The sequence below is a fragment of the Anguilla anguilla genome, chromosome 9 (genome assembly GCF_013347855.1).
Source record: "Anguilla anguilla isolate fAngAng1 chromosome 9, fAngAng1.pri, whole genome shotgun sequence".
In the NCBI taxonomy this organism is placed as follows: Eukaryota; Metazoa; Chordata; class Actinopteri; order Anguilliformes; family Anguillidae; genus Anguilla; species Anguilla anguilla.
The window spans coordinates 3,070,502-3,087,051 of record NC_049209.1 but is presented as its reverse complement, the minus strand read 5'-3'; the positions used below and the strand labels follow the sequence as shown (position 1 = coordinate 3,087,051).

The 16,550-nt window shown below is 47.1% G+C and overlaps 1 protein-coding gene across 6 annotated transcripts in view; it reads left to right on the top strand.

Moving 5' to 3' along the window:
* The first annotated feature begins 226 nt into the window (after positions 1-226).
* The window catches only part of rapgef6 (Rap guanine nucleotide exchange factor (GEF) 6), a 104,175-nt gene continuing 87,851 nt past the window's right edge, over positions 227-16,550 (top strand). For 4 of the 6 annotated variants that reach the window (XM_035433289.1, XM_035433290.1, XM_035433292.1 and 1 more), the window contains exon 1: positions 227-1,279. In XM_035433289.1, the coding sequence (XP_035289180.1) occupies positions 1,211-1,279 (69 nt within the window). In that variant the 5' untranslated portion in view covers positions 227-1,210. The remainder of the gene's footprint in view (positions 1,280-16,550) is intronic. The other 2 variants (XM_035433291.1, XM_035433288.1) reach the window with 1 other exon arrangement.

The window sequence follows — 16,550 nt, the reverse complement described above, 5'->3', positions numbered from 1 at the left end:
AAAAAATTAAATCTTTTTTATTATTATTATTATTATTATTATTATTATTATTTTTTTTTTTTACATGAACGTAGGCGTACACGGTTCCCAGTGATAAACAAAAAATGATTACGAGCATGAAAGCAACATTACATCAGTAATATTTTCAAAATCTTGTACGCCAGGATCGGGTATGGACACTGTAAGTTGCGCTTCTCGCGATATTTGGTTTGCATTTCCATGGGAGTGGAGTTGCCCGCAGTCCGGGAGAAAACAGAGAGGAAAATACATCGATGGAAAATGAACTTCCAATAAACAAGGATTAAATGCATTGCTTCTTAGTTGGTTACGTAGGTATTTTGACTCAAAAGAAGTTTAGTTTGACGGGGAACTGAAGGTTAAAACTTTGTAACTAGCTAGTTTTTTGTGTGAACAACACACATGTTTATAGCTGTAAGTTAACTGTGTTGGCTATAAAGTTGAACGTGATTGCAGGGACAAACTATTGAAGTGAGTTAGCTAGCTTGCCTGTTAGCTCCAGAAACATGTCTGAAAACTAGCCAGCTAGCTTGCTAGCTGTGTGCTACTTTACTGCCAGTTAATTTTACAGTAGTACCAGTCAAATCCAGATTTTATGTCAAGATAGCCAGTTGTGTCAACAGCGTATTAATTATTGTTTTTGTCTTTTGTAAACTGTGAAAACTAAATAATCTTTCAAGGAACATAACAGTGTATTAGCTAGCGAGACTAGTGGTTTTAGTCTGAATTGGACTAAGTTTGTTTGAGGATTGGATCTCTGGCCAAGGATTAGACACAGATTGAGAACAAAATTTAACTTTACCCAGCAGCTGACTACTTGTTTAACCATCTTCGGCTAGCTTTCTAACGACGGTGCACTGCCACAGTTCGCAGGATAACTTAAGTGAATGAAGACATACGGGAAAATGAATTACTTTTTAATTCCTGCAAGTCAGTTGCGAATCTGTTCTTCCTTAAATAAAACATCTGGGATTGTGTAGCACTATTCGGCAGTTGTGGGAGAGACTGGTTAGCTGTTTGGCTTGGTTGTTAAAAAACTAATGCTCTACGGGAAATCCTTAAATCCATGCTGGGACGAGGGAAAGGGCCACCAGTTGGGAGATCAGCAGCTGAAATAAATTGGAGTTGTGGCTGACGAAGTTTTTTTTTTTTTTGGAAATTGAAACATCAAATGCTAGCTACATGACAGACAATGACTGCTTTCATGGATATTTCATTCAAACAAGCTTTGAAGAAACCACCTTCCCTACGGACGGCAGAGGTAACGTTAACGTTCATTTTTAATCACTAGCTACCGTGAATCCGGTTTAGTCTAGCAAACTTTTTAGCCAAGTTAGCTAGCTACGAGCTACTGAGATTTAACAGTATGCTAATTGAAATTCCTCGTCATTTGAATGTACTTTCATGTCTGGATTAGTTACTCATGTCGCTTAAAAGCAAGCTATCTCGATGCAAACCGCTGTTTATTTTCTTTAAATCTCGTCAATTCGCTGGCTGTTTCAGTGTGAATACATGTAGTTTGCTAGCCGTTGCACCTGAATTAGCCTCTGGTCATTGAGTCTAGAAGAGTTGTTGGCTAATTTAGCTGTTTGTAAACTGACTTCATGGAAACACACTATCTGATTAATTAACTACCGGCAGATTCGTTTACACAGTTAGTTTACAGTACACCTTACTGTATAAACAGATTGTAGCGTCACAGTGAGAATGGATAATATTAACTTGAGTGTATCGCCACGGATAGTTGTACAATTCGGTAGCTAGATACCTAGAAATTGATCTACCTGGTAGTAGCTAGATTACACTTACAGTGGCGTTGCGCTAAATTGGTCAGTTGATTAAAGTGTATGATGTCATTTTGTTGCTCATAATTAATTCTTGGCTACTTAACATCAGCTATATTTTTATTGTTGTTGCATGCATGCCTGCATGTTGTAACGAGCTAAGCTAGCCTGACTTTAACGCGCGTCTAACCAATTCCAACAGGGTGTGTGCATCCTGTGTGACTCCATGATTAGCTGGCTAAGTTAGCCAGGTCGATACAGGAACACGGTCGCTCAGCTCTTTGGCATTTTCGGTTGTGTCGTAAGCGATGCGATAGCCCGCATCGCCTGTGTGGTTGGTGTGTTTAGTTTTGTGGAACTGAATGCAGGCTTGGTGCTGTCAGAACTTGACAGGCGGAGTCCAGTTTTACTCGCAAGCAGCCCTGTCCTTGGTTTGAGAAACTCGCAGCAGAAAGATTGGTGGTCAGTTCTGCTCTGATCAAAGATAAAATTCTGCTGATCATACCTCGTAGTCACAGTGCGCCTTGCTGACCTGTATATCAAAATGTATCTGAATCAGAGAGAATAAGTGATCTTTATTAGGTAGTGTAATTTCTTCCAGAGCAACAGAACCCCTTTTGGAACTTACTGTTTTAAAATAAAATATTATGCAAGTGGAAGAACGTACTTAAAGCGAGGAGAAATCATCTAGTGCCGCCTCCTCCCCCCTATTTTGACTTGTTAAAGCTCTGGCCAGTTGGCTGCACATTGATGCACAGATAACATAGTTTATTGTTGTGGATTTGTCGCAGTTTTCAGTAAATCACTTGGCAGACCGGAGGGCCATTCTGTCCTCTGGTCGTCCATACATCTGGACTAAAGCTGGAAAAACAGACGAGGCTACTTAAAATTTGAACAGGAGTCTTTCAGGTCCTTACTGGAGGACTTGCCCTGTTCTAGTGATACATGTGTCCTTGAACCTGTTTTGGTGAAATTGAAGCCCTGCATTAGTCAGCCTGTAGTTTTCACCACGTTGTAAGTAGGGGATTGAATCTCCTTTTGTGAGTGAAAGTTCTGAATCGGCTGCGGATAATATCTTGGAAAATTATATTCTGTCGGCTCCTGTTTTCCAAGAGTCATTGAGCTGTTGCTGTTGATGTCCGTGGAGAAGATTTTTGGAAATGGCTCAAGTGATTCATTCGTGTCTCGCTCATGTGATTTCTGTGTCTGATGCGCAGATGTTTGCTCTAACCTTCATTTGTTTTTTTTTGCTGATTCCAGAGTATTCAGCAATCATCCCTGTAAGAGATAAAAATGGAGTTGAAGCTGACGTTTTAATTTTAGCCCCTCAAAGCGTTTAGCCTAAATAGTTACGGTTTTTCATTGTTTTCCACTTGTATACCTCTTGATTCATGCAAATGCTGCAGAGTTTTGTGGTGTAAGCATTTAATTACAATAGGCTAGCAGTCTATAGTCATTTTGGCTGAAAAGCTCCTTTGAGTGCCAGTCCACTGTTTGCCTGAAATGAATACCAGGGAGCAGGCTACAGCAATTTGTAGCTTTTGTTTTATTTATTTTAAAGAAACCAAAGTTCTTCAGAGCCTGTTGATGGAAAAAACACAAGTAAAACTTCAGAGCCTCATGTTTAATGGGAATAAACAGTGCGGTGGGGGTGTGTGTGCGAAGGATTAATCAGCCAAGGGAGGCCGTGAACATAAAGATTTGCATAGACTCTTTTACTGCTCAGATTGCATTACATTTACAGGTATTTAGCAGACGCTCTTATTCAGAGTGACTTACACAGATTTTTTTATTTAAAAAATAGTTTTTTTTACGCAGTATCCATTTCTACAGCTGGATATACACTCACCGACCACTTTAGGTACACCTGTTCAACTGCAAACTGCACCCGTTAACGCAAATATCTAATCAGCCAATCACGTGGCAGCAGCTCAATGCATTTAGGCGTGTAGACATGGTCAAGACGTTCTACTGAAGTTCAAACCAAGCATCAGAATGGGGAAGAAAGGTGATTTAAGTGACTTTGAATGTGGCATGGTTGTTGGTGCCAGACAGGCTGGTTTGAGTATTTCAGAAACTGCTGATCTACTGGGATTTTCACGCACAACCATCTCTAGGGTTTACAAAGAATGGTCCGAAAAAGAGAAAATATCAAGTGAGCGGCAGTTCTCTGGGCGAAAATGGAGAATGGCCAGACTGGTTTGAGCTGATAGAAAGGCAACAGTAACTCAAATAACCACTTGTTACAACCAAGGTATGCAGAAGAGCATTTCTGAACGCACAACATGTCAAACCTTGAAGCAGATGGGCTACAGCAGCAGAAGACCAACCCGGTACTAGCAAGGTGTACCTAAAAAAGCGGCCTGTGTGTGTGTATACAGAAGCAGTTCAGGCTGAGTACCTTGCTCAAGGGTACAACGGTAGTGTCACACCTGGGAACATTTTTGGGTACAAGGAAAGTTTTTTAACCATTATACTGCGCTGCTGCTCGCTTGAAGAGCCGGGCTCTGTTAGAACGTATGCCCCCTACAGGCAGGAGGACTAGACGGCTTAATGCCTTCTCTGCCTCGAGCGTTTGCACCCTGACACTTCGGTTAGCAGGCGCTAAATGTGTAAAATATTGATGATGAGAGTGCCTGCCGGGCCTCAGCTATTCACAGCGAAGGCTAATGAATCCTCAGCAGCACGGAGGAATAAGTTCCGCTTAATGAAATGTCCATTTTTAAAACTGAAATGCAGTCAACTTGTTTTTCCATGAACGCACAATTTATTGCACTGACTGAGCTAATGTAATCTAAATGTAATGGGGACCACTTGTCTATTGTTTTACCCAATAACGTGAGAGGCGGTGGTTTACTGTCGTTGGTTAATGTTTTTCTTTTTCATTAATGCGAAGGGAAAGTGTTTAAATATGAATGGGCACAAAGTGGTGGAAACAAAACACTCTCCAGTGACAAGAGGAAGCAAGGATTTGTGTTATTTGCAAAACAAAAGATTTGTCCTGTTTTAAAACAGAAGAGTATAGTGGGCCTAAATGTATTGTGGCTACAATTTACCACTGGCATGAGCCAAATAAACATTCTTGGAATTTCACACGCACACTGTTTCAGTTTTGGAATTACCAACATGTTATATTTTTAAAAGTCACAGAGTCGTCAACTGTAAGTCAAAGCACCGTGGTTTGCGTTTCTTAAATGTGGAGAATAGTTTAAGCTCAGTGGATTTGGTGTGTGTGTGTGTTTGCAGGGGAGTTCCTTTGTTTCTGACTGATGCTCAGACAGGAAATGGTAAAAGAAAAAAAACATACTTCATGAACATACAGAGAGTCTGATGTCATTTGTTTGCTAAAATGTTTGTCAAAGGTTTTCAATTATTCTGTTTAAATGAGCTGTATTACATTACATTACATTACAGGCATTTAGCAGACGCTCTTATCCAGAGCGACTTACACAACTTTTACTTAGCACTTTACATTGTATCCATTTATACAGCTGGATATATACTGAAGCAATGCAGGTTAAGTACCTTGCTCAAGGGTACAACGGCAGTGTCCTTACCCGGGATTCGAACCTGCGACCTTTCGGTTACAAGTGCAGTTCCTTACCCACTGTGCCACACTCCGTATGAACCTGCGTCTCTGACCTTGCTTTTTAAAGATTGTTCGGGCGCATATACACCAGTGCTTATGTTGCGATCTGGATTGAATATGAGTTTTGTGGGAGATGGAAGGTCAAACTGGCCAGCGAGAGCAGTTGTGTAAATAAAGATGCCTGCTTGATACTGAATTATTAAGAGCCATTTATTGTTAGCCAAACTGAAAACCTTTTTTGCTGACTTTGCTTGGCAACTGATCAGGCTATGGTACGGTCATGGTAGAGAACAGTGAGAACTTTGCTGTATGTGTTGCTAGAATTGTTAGCGTTCAGATGCCGTGAAAAGCCCATAGAGAGCTAGCTGATGCTAATACTGACTTTGTGTATTGGCTAAAAAAGCAAAAAATATGTGATTCCACCACAAGTACAGCTTCAGCATTGCCATTCAGGGTTTTCCACCCACTGGGGAGTTTTTTTTTTTACCTCGTGCTTGCTGTTAGGCGGTTCAGGTCTGGTGTTTGCTCTGTTTGCTCTTTTTGCGCTGTCTCTTGCCTTGCTACTCTGTAAAGTGTCTTTGTGACAGTTCTCTGTAAAAAAAAAAAAAGCGCCATACAGATAAAATTGAATTGAAGTGTAATTGAATTGCCTTTAAGAGGCTTTCTTTCAAGTCCATTTAAACAAGGCTTTGTATGCAGTCCCAGCTGCTGTTGAACATCATACGGCAAGACTGCTTCTTGAGAACCTGATGCACACATTCGGTCCGTGTTAACGACTGAGCCATAGTAGCTATACGGCCGACTGGCCACGGATGCTTTCCAGAGCACTTAAAGTACCGCCAGGACGCTGAAAGGTACGAGCTACCTGAAACGCCCAGGTATTTCATTACACTTTTACTGCCTGTGTATTTGTGGAAGCCATTTTGACATTTTCCTGATTGCTCTGTGATTCGCTCTCTGATATTAGCAGTAATGCTGTAGGAAAGGCGGTTATGTGTTGGTCAACCTCCCCTGGCTGTTTGCGGTTCGTTCGTGCTTGTGGTAACCTGCTGAACAGGGATCTTTGGGAAATTTGCGGCTGTGTAAAGCCCTTGTGCGCTTGACCCCGTAGGCCTTTGGCCCTGGCCGGGGGGGGGGGGGGGGGGGTTCGTATTTTCGGAGTCCGTCCTTCGCCGAGTCTGTTCGGAGAGGACAGAAATTGAACAAGCAGGAGGGACGTGAAGCATCCCTCCTGCTCTTAAATCACCCTGGACTAACCTTTTACACATTTTAGAAAAGGTGTTTGAAGTGCGGAGATGCCCGTCTGATTGTGGGTCTGTGTCTGACTCATCTCTAGTGTCCTTTTACATTTGGTTTTCATTTGTGTTTCGTTTTTTTTGACAGAATTTTCCTGCCACGTTGTTTATTTGACACACAAGCTCAAAAGAACCTCACAGTGTAGCTACATTCCTGCTGTGTGCTGTTTGATTATTAGCTTGGCGTCTCTCAGCCCTTTAAGGTGTGGGATCACAAGTGTGTGATTAGAATGTTCTCGACTGAACATTCTACTGCTGATGTCACAGTCGCTGCCACTGACTCCACTCTGCAGTGGAGTTCTAGAACACTGACTTAGAATTTTGAAAAAACAAACAAAAAGAAACATACCCTTCAAAGAGTTAAAAAGTCTGTAGCAACTTCTGACCAAGATCTGGTGTTTGGATTCAGGCAAAATGGCTCCCGTCCCATCTCTACATCTGTCCAAGGCCAGCTGCTGCAGAACACCCAGCGGATTTTCTGAGTTCACGGTGTTGTCGAGCAGTTGGCTCGGTGTGTGCAGGGCTTACAGTGGGTAGCGGTGGAAAGATATGGTGCACATGGTGAATTTCTGAAGACCTGAAGAAGGCCAAGAAGCCAGTTTGAGGCCAAGTCAGAGCATTACATTACATTACAGGCATTTAGCAGACGCTCTTATCCAGAGCGACGTACAACAAGTGCATTAGTTCAAGGTGCAGAGGTGCAAAAGAAACACACTAGAGTGAAGTAAAGATCGTAGTGCCAGAAGTGACCACATAGATCAGGACTCCAACCCTGTAGAGTAACCTGTTCAGCAAACAAACAACAATCCTGCCAAGTACAAACTAGCACTGAAATCACATTCGCCTAATCAGAATCAGACAAAAACAATCCTGCCAAATAAAAACTAGCGTGATCGTATTAGCCTAACTAGGTACATTGAGCTAAACTATAGGCTAGGGAGGGGTGGGGAGAGGTGCAGCCTGAAGAGATGAGTCTTTAGTCTGCGTTTGAAGGTAGTCAGATTCTCGCACATGAGCACATGCATTAGGTATCGGGGGAAGGGCTGGACTGAAACTACAGTTCTGTGCTCTTGAATAAAGTGATGTCATCATGCATTTCATGACTTAGTCAAAGCTAGGTGACAAAATGCATGGGGTGCAGACAAAGTGCATTTGCCTGTGTTTCTTTGCATTTTGCTAATTGTTCTTGCAGTTATTTGACATTAAGATAAGGACGGCAGACCATTCAGAGCAATGCAACAAGTGCGATGTGATTACTATTAATTTATTTATGCAGATAGGGATTTTTATACATGCAGCTGTTCCTGCATCTGATTGGCTGCGCGATCCTTTTTCATTCCCCGCCCCCTCTGATTCCACACATCGTCACTGCAAACGAGAACTTGAGAGTTTGCAGCTGATCTAAGTGATAAAAACGCAGTTCAGAAACAGTGAAATTGCTGTTTTACCATCGGTATTCCTGCTGGTTTGTTCAGCCCAGTGTTTCTATGCGCTGATTTGACTCTGTTTCTGTTTGAGCTGTGATTTATACTGTCCATCAGAACAGCTGTCTGGCTGGTCATATGTAATAGGCACCCTAAAATGGCACCATAAAGTCATTCTTCATTTTTTTGTTGGTAAGCTCAGCGCTCTCTGGATGGAGGTAGAAATGTAGGCTTGTGAGAGGTGTGAGACTGCTGTGCCTCAGGCCAAGAGCAGGGTGGGTTTTAGATCAGTTCAGTTATGTTTAAGCTGATATTTATGGATCAAATCTTTACAAGTTTGGAATGGAGGATGGGGAGAGAGAGCCTGGGACAGGGAGAGAGAGGGGAAGAGAGGCACAGGGAGAGAGAGAGAGAGTGAAATAAAAAAGTAATAATAGAGTCTGTGGAATGTGTAGAAGCTGTTTGAGTAAACGTGACCTGCCGCTGACCCGGGAGCTGAAAGGGCCTTTGTAGCGCTAATAAAATCCCCAAAGTCCACATGAAGGAGAACAGGTTAGCGGGGCGGCTCAGATGGGAGGAGGACCGTCGAATAGCAGCCTGGGGGGGGGGGGGGCTCCTCCCGGCGCTCTCTCCCGTGGGTCCCGTCCTGCCGTCAGGCCCGTCGTATAACAGCCACCCGCGCGCGGGTCTGCGGCCCGAAGGCGGTAGTCCCCCTGCCGGTCTTCACCGGCTCCGCGTTTGTGTGCGGAAGGGCCGCTGTTTTGGGGGAAACACCGCCGCCTTTTGTGTCGCCCGCAGCCCGTATTTGCCGGCGGGACCGGGCGGGCCGGGGCCGAGTTGGAGATGTTGGGGAGGTGGGGTTGGGGATGTTGGAGATGTTGGGGAGGTGGGGTTGGGGATGTTGGGGAGGTGGGGTTGGGGATGTTGGAGATGTTGGGGAGGTGGGGTTGGGGATGTTGGGGAGGTGGGGTTGGGGATGTTGGAGATGTTGGGGAGGTGGGGTTGGGGATGTTGGGGAGGTGGGGTTGGGAATGTTGGGTATGTTGGCAGGGCTGGGTTGGAGATGTTGGGGAGGTGGGGTTGGGAATGTTGGGGATGTTGGCGGGGCCGGGTTGGAAATGTTGGTGGGGTGGGGGTGGAGTTGGGGATGTTGGCGGGACCGGGCGGGGCTGGGCGTGGCCGGGTTGGGGATGTTGGCGGGGCTGGGCGGGGCTGGCCGTGGCCGGGTTGGAGATGGCGGCAGGGCTCGGTTGTAAATGTTTGCGGGAGTTTCGGTGCATACCGAGCGGGAGTCCAGCCGTGAACAGGCACTTTCCTCTCAAACTCTCACCTGTGATAATATCTGCGGTAAAACCACACCTCTGGGCCAGAGTCCACAGGTCTGTACAAAAGCCTGGAGATTAGCAGGCATAATAAACAGATTAACAGGCTAATACCTGCGGCAGCCATAACCCCTGCTTTAACAGACCTTTAGACCTGAGACTCACTGTAAATGGTGCAGCTGTCACTCTGATCCAGAATGGGGGGGTAGAGTCCGGAGTTTCCCTCGCCGACGGTGGTGAAGTGGTTTTTTTTTTATTTAACATTTTCATTTTACACTGTGGCTCAAATGTTTTGTATTTTTTTACCCTTCCATGTGAAATGAGAAGCAGGCAAACTCATTTAGGCTATATTGTGCCAGAGACTAAAAATAACACCAAGGCAAAACTGGCATCAAAAACTGCATTTGGAACATTTGAGTTTCAAAACATATTATGGGCTGGAATGTGAGTAAACTTTATATTAGATTATGCAACTCTGCACCCAGCCGTGAAGCTGATTCTAGCGTCATACAGTGGGCCGGACTCTCTTCATGTGCTGTTATGTCTCCTCTCGAAGGTTCGTCAATGTGTCCATCCATAAATTTATTTTACAGACGCAGTTGTCTGCACAACAGATTTCAGGTGAAAATGAGTGGGGTCCTGCACAGAAGCTGTGTGTTGCGCATGTGTGCTAACGTATGGATACGCACACACAGGAGCACTGATAGCTGGAGCGCATTAGCCGTGTTAAATTAGCAGACAGAAGTTTCTGTGTAGTTGTTTTTCGCTGGTTTCAGACTGTTTAATTGTGACTTCCTTGGTGTGTGAGCAGCGCTGGGTCAGACAGCGAAAGGCCTTGTCTGTCCTTTCTGTCCTCTTCTGTTTTTTTCTGCTCCTCAAATCCTCTGTGATGTGCAGCTATTGGCTCCAGGGTTGAAGCTGTCACCATGGCAGCCTTATTAAAGCTGATTTAATTAACTTGTAGAAAAACTGGTCTTGTGCCTCCGTGCGACAATTTGAGTCCCCCTGGAGAAGAAAAAAGAGGCAGATAAATGGGTTTTCAGCTTGTTTTTTATTTTAAATTTGGCTGTAAAATCGCAGGTTTGTCGAGTGGAGTGTGGGTGTAGAATCTCAAGTTTGTCGAGTGGAGTTTGGGTGTAGAATCTCAGGTTTGTCGAGTGGAGTTTGGGTGTAGAATCTCAAGTTTGTCGAGTGGAGTTTGGGTGTAGAATCTCAGGTTTGTCGAGTGGAGTTTGGGTGTAGAATCTCAAGTTTGTCGAGTGGAGTTTGGGTGTAGAATCTCAGGTTTGTTGAGTGGAGTTTGGGTGTAGAATCTCAGGTTTGTTGAGTGTGGAGTTTGGGTGTACAAGCTCAGGTTTGTTGAGTGTGGAGTTTGGGTGTAGAATCTCAAGTTTGTCGAGTGGAGTTTGGGTGTACAAGCTCAGGTTTGTTGAGTGGAGTTTGGGTGTAGAATCTCAGGTTTGCTGAGTGGAGTTTGGGTGTAGAATCTCAGGTTTGCTGAGCGGAGTTTGGGTGTAGAATCTCAGGTTTGTTGAGTGGAGTTTGGGTGTAGAATCTCAGGTTTGCTGAGTGGAGTTTGGGTGTAGAATCTCAGGTTTGCTGAGTGGAGTTTGGGTGTAGAATCTCAGGTTTGTCGAGTGGAGTTTGGGTGTTGAATCTCAGGTTTGCTGAGCGGAGTTTGGGTGTAGAATCTCAGGTTTGTTGAGTGTGGAGTTTGGGTGTACAAGCTCAGGTTTGTTGAGTGTGGAGTTTGGGTGTAGAATCTCAAGTTTGTCGAGTGGAGTTTGGGTGTACAAGCTCAGGTTTGTTGAGTGGAGTTTGGGTGTAGAATCTCAGGTTTGCTGAGTGGAGTTTGGGTGTAGAATCTCAGGTTTGCTGAGCGGAGTTTGGGTGTAGAATCTCAGGTTTGTTGAGTGGAGTTTGGGTGTAGAATCTCAGGTTTGCTGAGTGGAGTTTGGGTGTAGAATCTCAGGTTTGCTGAGTGGAGTTTGGGTGTAGAATCTCAGGTTTGTCGAGTGGAGTTTGGGTGTTGAATCTCAGGTTTGCTGAGCGGAGTTTGGGTGTAGAATCTCAGGTTTGTTGAGTGGAGTTTGGGTGTAGAATCTCAGGTTTGCTGAGTGGAGTTTGGGTGTAGAATCTCAGGTTTGCTGAGCGGAGTTTGGGTGTAGAATCTCAGGTTTGTTGAGTGGAGTTTGGGTGTAGAATCTCAGGTTTGCTGAGCGGAGTTTGGGTGTAGAATCTCAGGTTTGCTGAGCGGAGTTTGGGTGTAGAATCTCAGGTTTGTCGAGTGGAGTTTGGGTGTAGAATCTCAGGTTTGCTGAGCGGAGTTTGGGTGTAGAATCTCAGGTTTGTTGAGCGGAGTTTGGGTGTAGAATCTCAGGTTTGTTGAGTATGGAGTTTGGGTGTAGAATCTCAGGTTTGTTGAGTGGAGTTTGGGTGTAGAATCTCAGGTTTGCTGAGTGGAGTTTGGGTGTAGAATCTCAGGTTTGTCGAGTGGAGTTTGGGACCGCACCGCTGTAGGAGGGGGTCTGTGCGACGCGTGGCTGGGCTTCTGTGTGAGAGGGAGCTCCAGAGGTGCAGCTGAGTCACCAGTTACAGCACAATGGCCAAACACACCACAGCTTCACTAGGCAATTTCCCCTCATTCTGATCTTACAAACCAAAACAATGCCTGCCAGGAACATCTGTGCTTTGGATTTTGTCAGTATGCAGTAAAAAAACAGCCCCACCCCCTGCCCAACCCCCGCATTCTTGGGCTGGTGCTCAGAACACATTTTGTGACTGAAATAACACTCTTTTATCTTTGGGCCGGTGCATAAAGAGTCCTGCTACTCGCGTGATCACCGCCTCCCACGGAGACCAACCGCCCTGCAGACTACCTCACTGCCTCTCTGCTCTACAGACTGCCTCTACACCTCTCTGCCCTGCAGACTACCTCACTGCCTCTCCGCTCTGCAGACTACCTCTACACCTCTCTGCCCTACAGACTACCTCACTGCCTCTCTACTCTACAGACTGCCTCTACACCTCTCTGCCCTGCAGACTACCTCACTGCCTCTCCACTCTACAGACTTCCTCTACACCTCTCTGCCCTGCAGACTACCTCACTGCCTCCCACTCTACAGACTGCCTCTTTACCTCTCTGCCCTGCAGACTACCTCACTGCCTCTCTACTCTACAGACTGCCTCTACACATCTCTGCCCTGCAGACTACCTCACTGCCTCTCCACTCTGCAGACTGCCTCTCCACCTCTCTGCCCTGCAGACTACCTCACTGCCTCTCCACTCTGCAGACTGCCTCTACACCTCTCTGCCCTGCAGACTGCCTCTACACCTCTCTGCCCTGCAGACTACCTCACTGCCTCTCTACTCTACAGACTGCCTCTACACCTCTCTGTCCTGCAGACTACCTCACTGCCTCTCCACTCTACAGACTGCCTCTACACCTCTCTGCCCTGCAGACTACCTCACTGCCTCTCTACTCTACAGACTGCCTCTACACATCTCTGCCCTGCAGACTACCTCACTGCCTCTCTACTCTACAGACTGCCTCTACACCTCTCTGCCCTGCAGACTACCTCACTGCCTCTCCACTCTACAGACTGCCTCTACACCTCTCTGTCCTGCAGACTACCTCACTGCCTCTCCACTCTACAGACTGCCTCTACACCTCTCTGTCCTGCAGACTACCTCACTGCCTCTCCACTCTACAGACTGCCTCTACCCCTCTCCCCCCTGCACACTGCCTCTCCTCCTCTTTCTCTGCAGACTGCCTCTCTGCCTGTCCTCCCCTCCGCTCTGCAGACTGCCTCTCCACTCTGCAGACTGCCTCTCCACTCTGCAGACTGCCTTTCCTCCTCTCGACAGACTGCCTCTCCGCTCTGCAGACTGCCTCCCCGCTCTGCTGCAGGAATGAGGCTGGACCGGCGCTAGCCGCCGGAGCACACCGCCTCCTCCACTGACGTTCGCGGCTGGAATGCCGTACGGTCGCCCCGGGCAATGCGAAGCATTCTGCCCCCCCCCCCTCGCCCTCCCACCCCCACCCCCTCTGGACCGCTCGTTCAGATAGCTCTGTGAAGCACGTGCTGTGCTGGCGGGAGGGCGGGGGAGGTCAGGGGGGTGAGGGGCAGATTCTAACCCTGGGGCAGATTCAGGCTGGTTCTAATGCCCCGGCATGTTAACCTTTAACTTGTGCAGGGAGTGGCGGGGGAGAGCCGGCGCACCTCAGCTATGCGCTCCTCTCATGCGTCGCACGAGCTGCGAATTCCACACGCAGGAGCCGTGTAGCGCGTCCGAGATCGAACGCTCACATACACTGTGTCCACTTTGCCATTTAATGTCCTTTATAGTACACACACATCGTGTTCCCCTTGTTTGATCGTGAATCACGTAAGCCACACTGTACATGCTATAATTAATTTCCCTTTATGAATACCCTGTCTCCTCCTTTATTGTCTTTAGTGTAAAAGGCTGCTATGATGCTAATCGAAGCGTGAATCTTTGTGTGTGAATTACATTTCCTTGTGCCCGCAGATGTAGTGGCAGCATTCAAGCTGAAAGGCCTTATTCACATAGACAGTCAAAAGTGAAAATAGAAACTGTTGTGATTAGAGATTTCATTTCCTCTGTAGGTGCAGCTCAAACCTTGCCAAAATGTAGTCGGAATATTATTGTTTACATTTCAACTTTAATATAGTAGCATTGCATAAGCCGTTAAAGAACAAGAAAGGTAAAATGAATTTTTGCATTTCCTTTCACGTTTTCGGGCGTGCGTTATGCGTAATCAGACGAGGGGCTGCTCCTGCCGTCCGAAGGCATGTGTTTCTGATTTTCGTTTCGGCACGATGTGAGCGTAGGGCAAGTAAATGAAACGGCAAAGTGTACGATTCCATTTCCATGAATTTCCATCAGATTTTAACGTTAAACCAGTCGACGTTCACGTTCACATTCTGGCAGGTTTATGCTTCCACACCCCTGCCCCCCCCCCCAATGCCCACTCCCCCTGTGATATTCGGGGAGTTTAGCAGCCCCCCCCCCCCCCCTTTTTGGCCTCAGATTGGCACACAGAGGCTCATTGTGCCTCCATCAGCATCTGCCCCCCCCCCCCCCCCGCCCCTCCACCCAGAAGGGACAGAATCTGGACAGGAGGAGGAAGTGTATCACACTGATTAACTGCCAACCCCCCCCCCCCCCCCCCATGCAACGCGGGACACAGAGTTTGGGCCCAGGCCTCGTCATCCGGGCCCCTGGCTCCACCCCCTCCCTACAGACCGATCGGAAGCCCGGTCCCCAGGTGTCTCCTCCCCATCCTGACGGAGGAAACCAGGCCTTCCTCTGAGCCCCCGAGTCCGTTCAGCTCTCTGAAGAGTGGGACCTCTGGAATGTTCGTTTCAAAGTTCCATGCCGGCGTTCTAGAACTCTGTTGCTTTCAGTCACCGGCAGTGATTGTGACATCAGCGTTAGAATGTTCAGTCGAGAACATTCTAACCACGCGTTTGTGACCTCACTCCTTTAAGGGGTTAAAGAATCGGCTCCTCCTCCAGTGCGTGCCCTCCCCGAGAGCGGCGTCGGGAGCAGCCGCGGGAAACGGGAGGAGCAGCGGCGCTCACACGCTAACCGCCGCAGCTAACGATCCGCTCGCAGCCTCTGCTAAAGGAGAACAACACAAACAGACCGCTGCTTCTTCTTCAAATGATCTACCTCTCGCGGCGTCATAGCTTTGGGCGGGAACGCAGAAAACATGCGTCAGTGCGTCCCAGTTACCATATCCAGGCTCACGCTGTCCGGCTGCGGCCTCTGGCTTCTGACTGAATTTGTCAGCTATAATAAGACATAAAATAAGATTTTTTATACAGGCATTGTAAATATTTATACGCCTGTTTGCCGGTTGAGTCATGGGATGTGGAAAGCAGGATTTACGAGTAGAATGCAGCTGATGGGCTTAGACAGAGGGAGTTTGCCCTGGTTATGTATTCCCTGTGGTGCAGTTTATGCCCTGTAGGTAAAGTCCTGTTATTGTGTAACACTGCATGTGTTGTGTATACTCTAAACACGTTAACGTCACCGAATTTGAAGTAATAACTTTATTGGAGTTGTCGGAGCGATTTCTCTTTCATCTGAGCAAAAAAACACAGAAGCGAAATGTAATTATTATTCACTGTCACTGTAAGGCAGCGGTGGAGTGATGGATTACCGGGATTTGAAAGCAATTATTCAAACTTGGGGATCGCCACGTTCTCCGTGGTGGGTCTTATGTCATAGTGCAGACAGGTTGTCACCGGGCCAGGGGTGATGTTTGTGTCGTCGTGGTGACGCGAGTTCCCCGCTGGGCGTGCGGGTCCTTTTCCGCACGTGACCTCATTTCCTTGGCAAAATAGATTTAAAGCGGCTGCGTGCGCTCCTGGCCAATCCGTCCCTTCGTTTCCCGCGAATCTTCCCAGGTTTTTAAAAGCGCGGTGGCTGTGGAATGCGAGCGGCTGTACGGGGGGCGGGGCGGTGGCGGGGGGGCGAAGGCGTCTGACGGGAACGCTGGAGTCGCAAACCGGGCCCGACCGGGAGCCTGGCGCTCTTCCCCGAGGCGGGAGAGACGCGCGGGGAGGCGTGCGGGAACTCGCCCCGCTCCCACGCCGCCGTTCTCACCCTGGCGCTGCCTGCCGCGCGCCCCGCTGCTCATCCCGCCGTCTCCGGTCCGCGCACCGCCGGCGCGAGCGTCCGTCACGGCCAACGTTCTGTGCTCGCTTCTCAAAAGCGCGTGCGAAAAAAGCGCGGACGTCCGTCTGTGAAAGAAACGCTGTTATCAGCTTGATTTCATTACGTTCTGATCCATGTGGCATTTTTTGCTTAGCGGCAAATAATCATGTTATTATTATGTTTTAAACATTTCCTGGCTGTTACCAGAAAAATGTGCAGATTAGACTACGCGTTACTTTGTTTTTCACTGAAGTAGCATGTTAACCATTAACAGCTTTCTTCCTAATGGCTGCACTCCAGATATTAAAAAAACCAATCAAAACAATGACGTATTTGTATTCCACTGAAAGAACGGGATATTTATGCATCGAAACATTGCTTGTCATGAATGCTTTGCATCGTGTAGTCTAATTAGAGTTTCAGTTGTA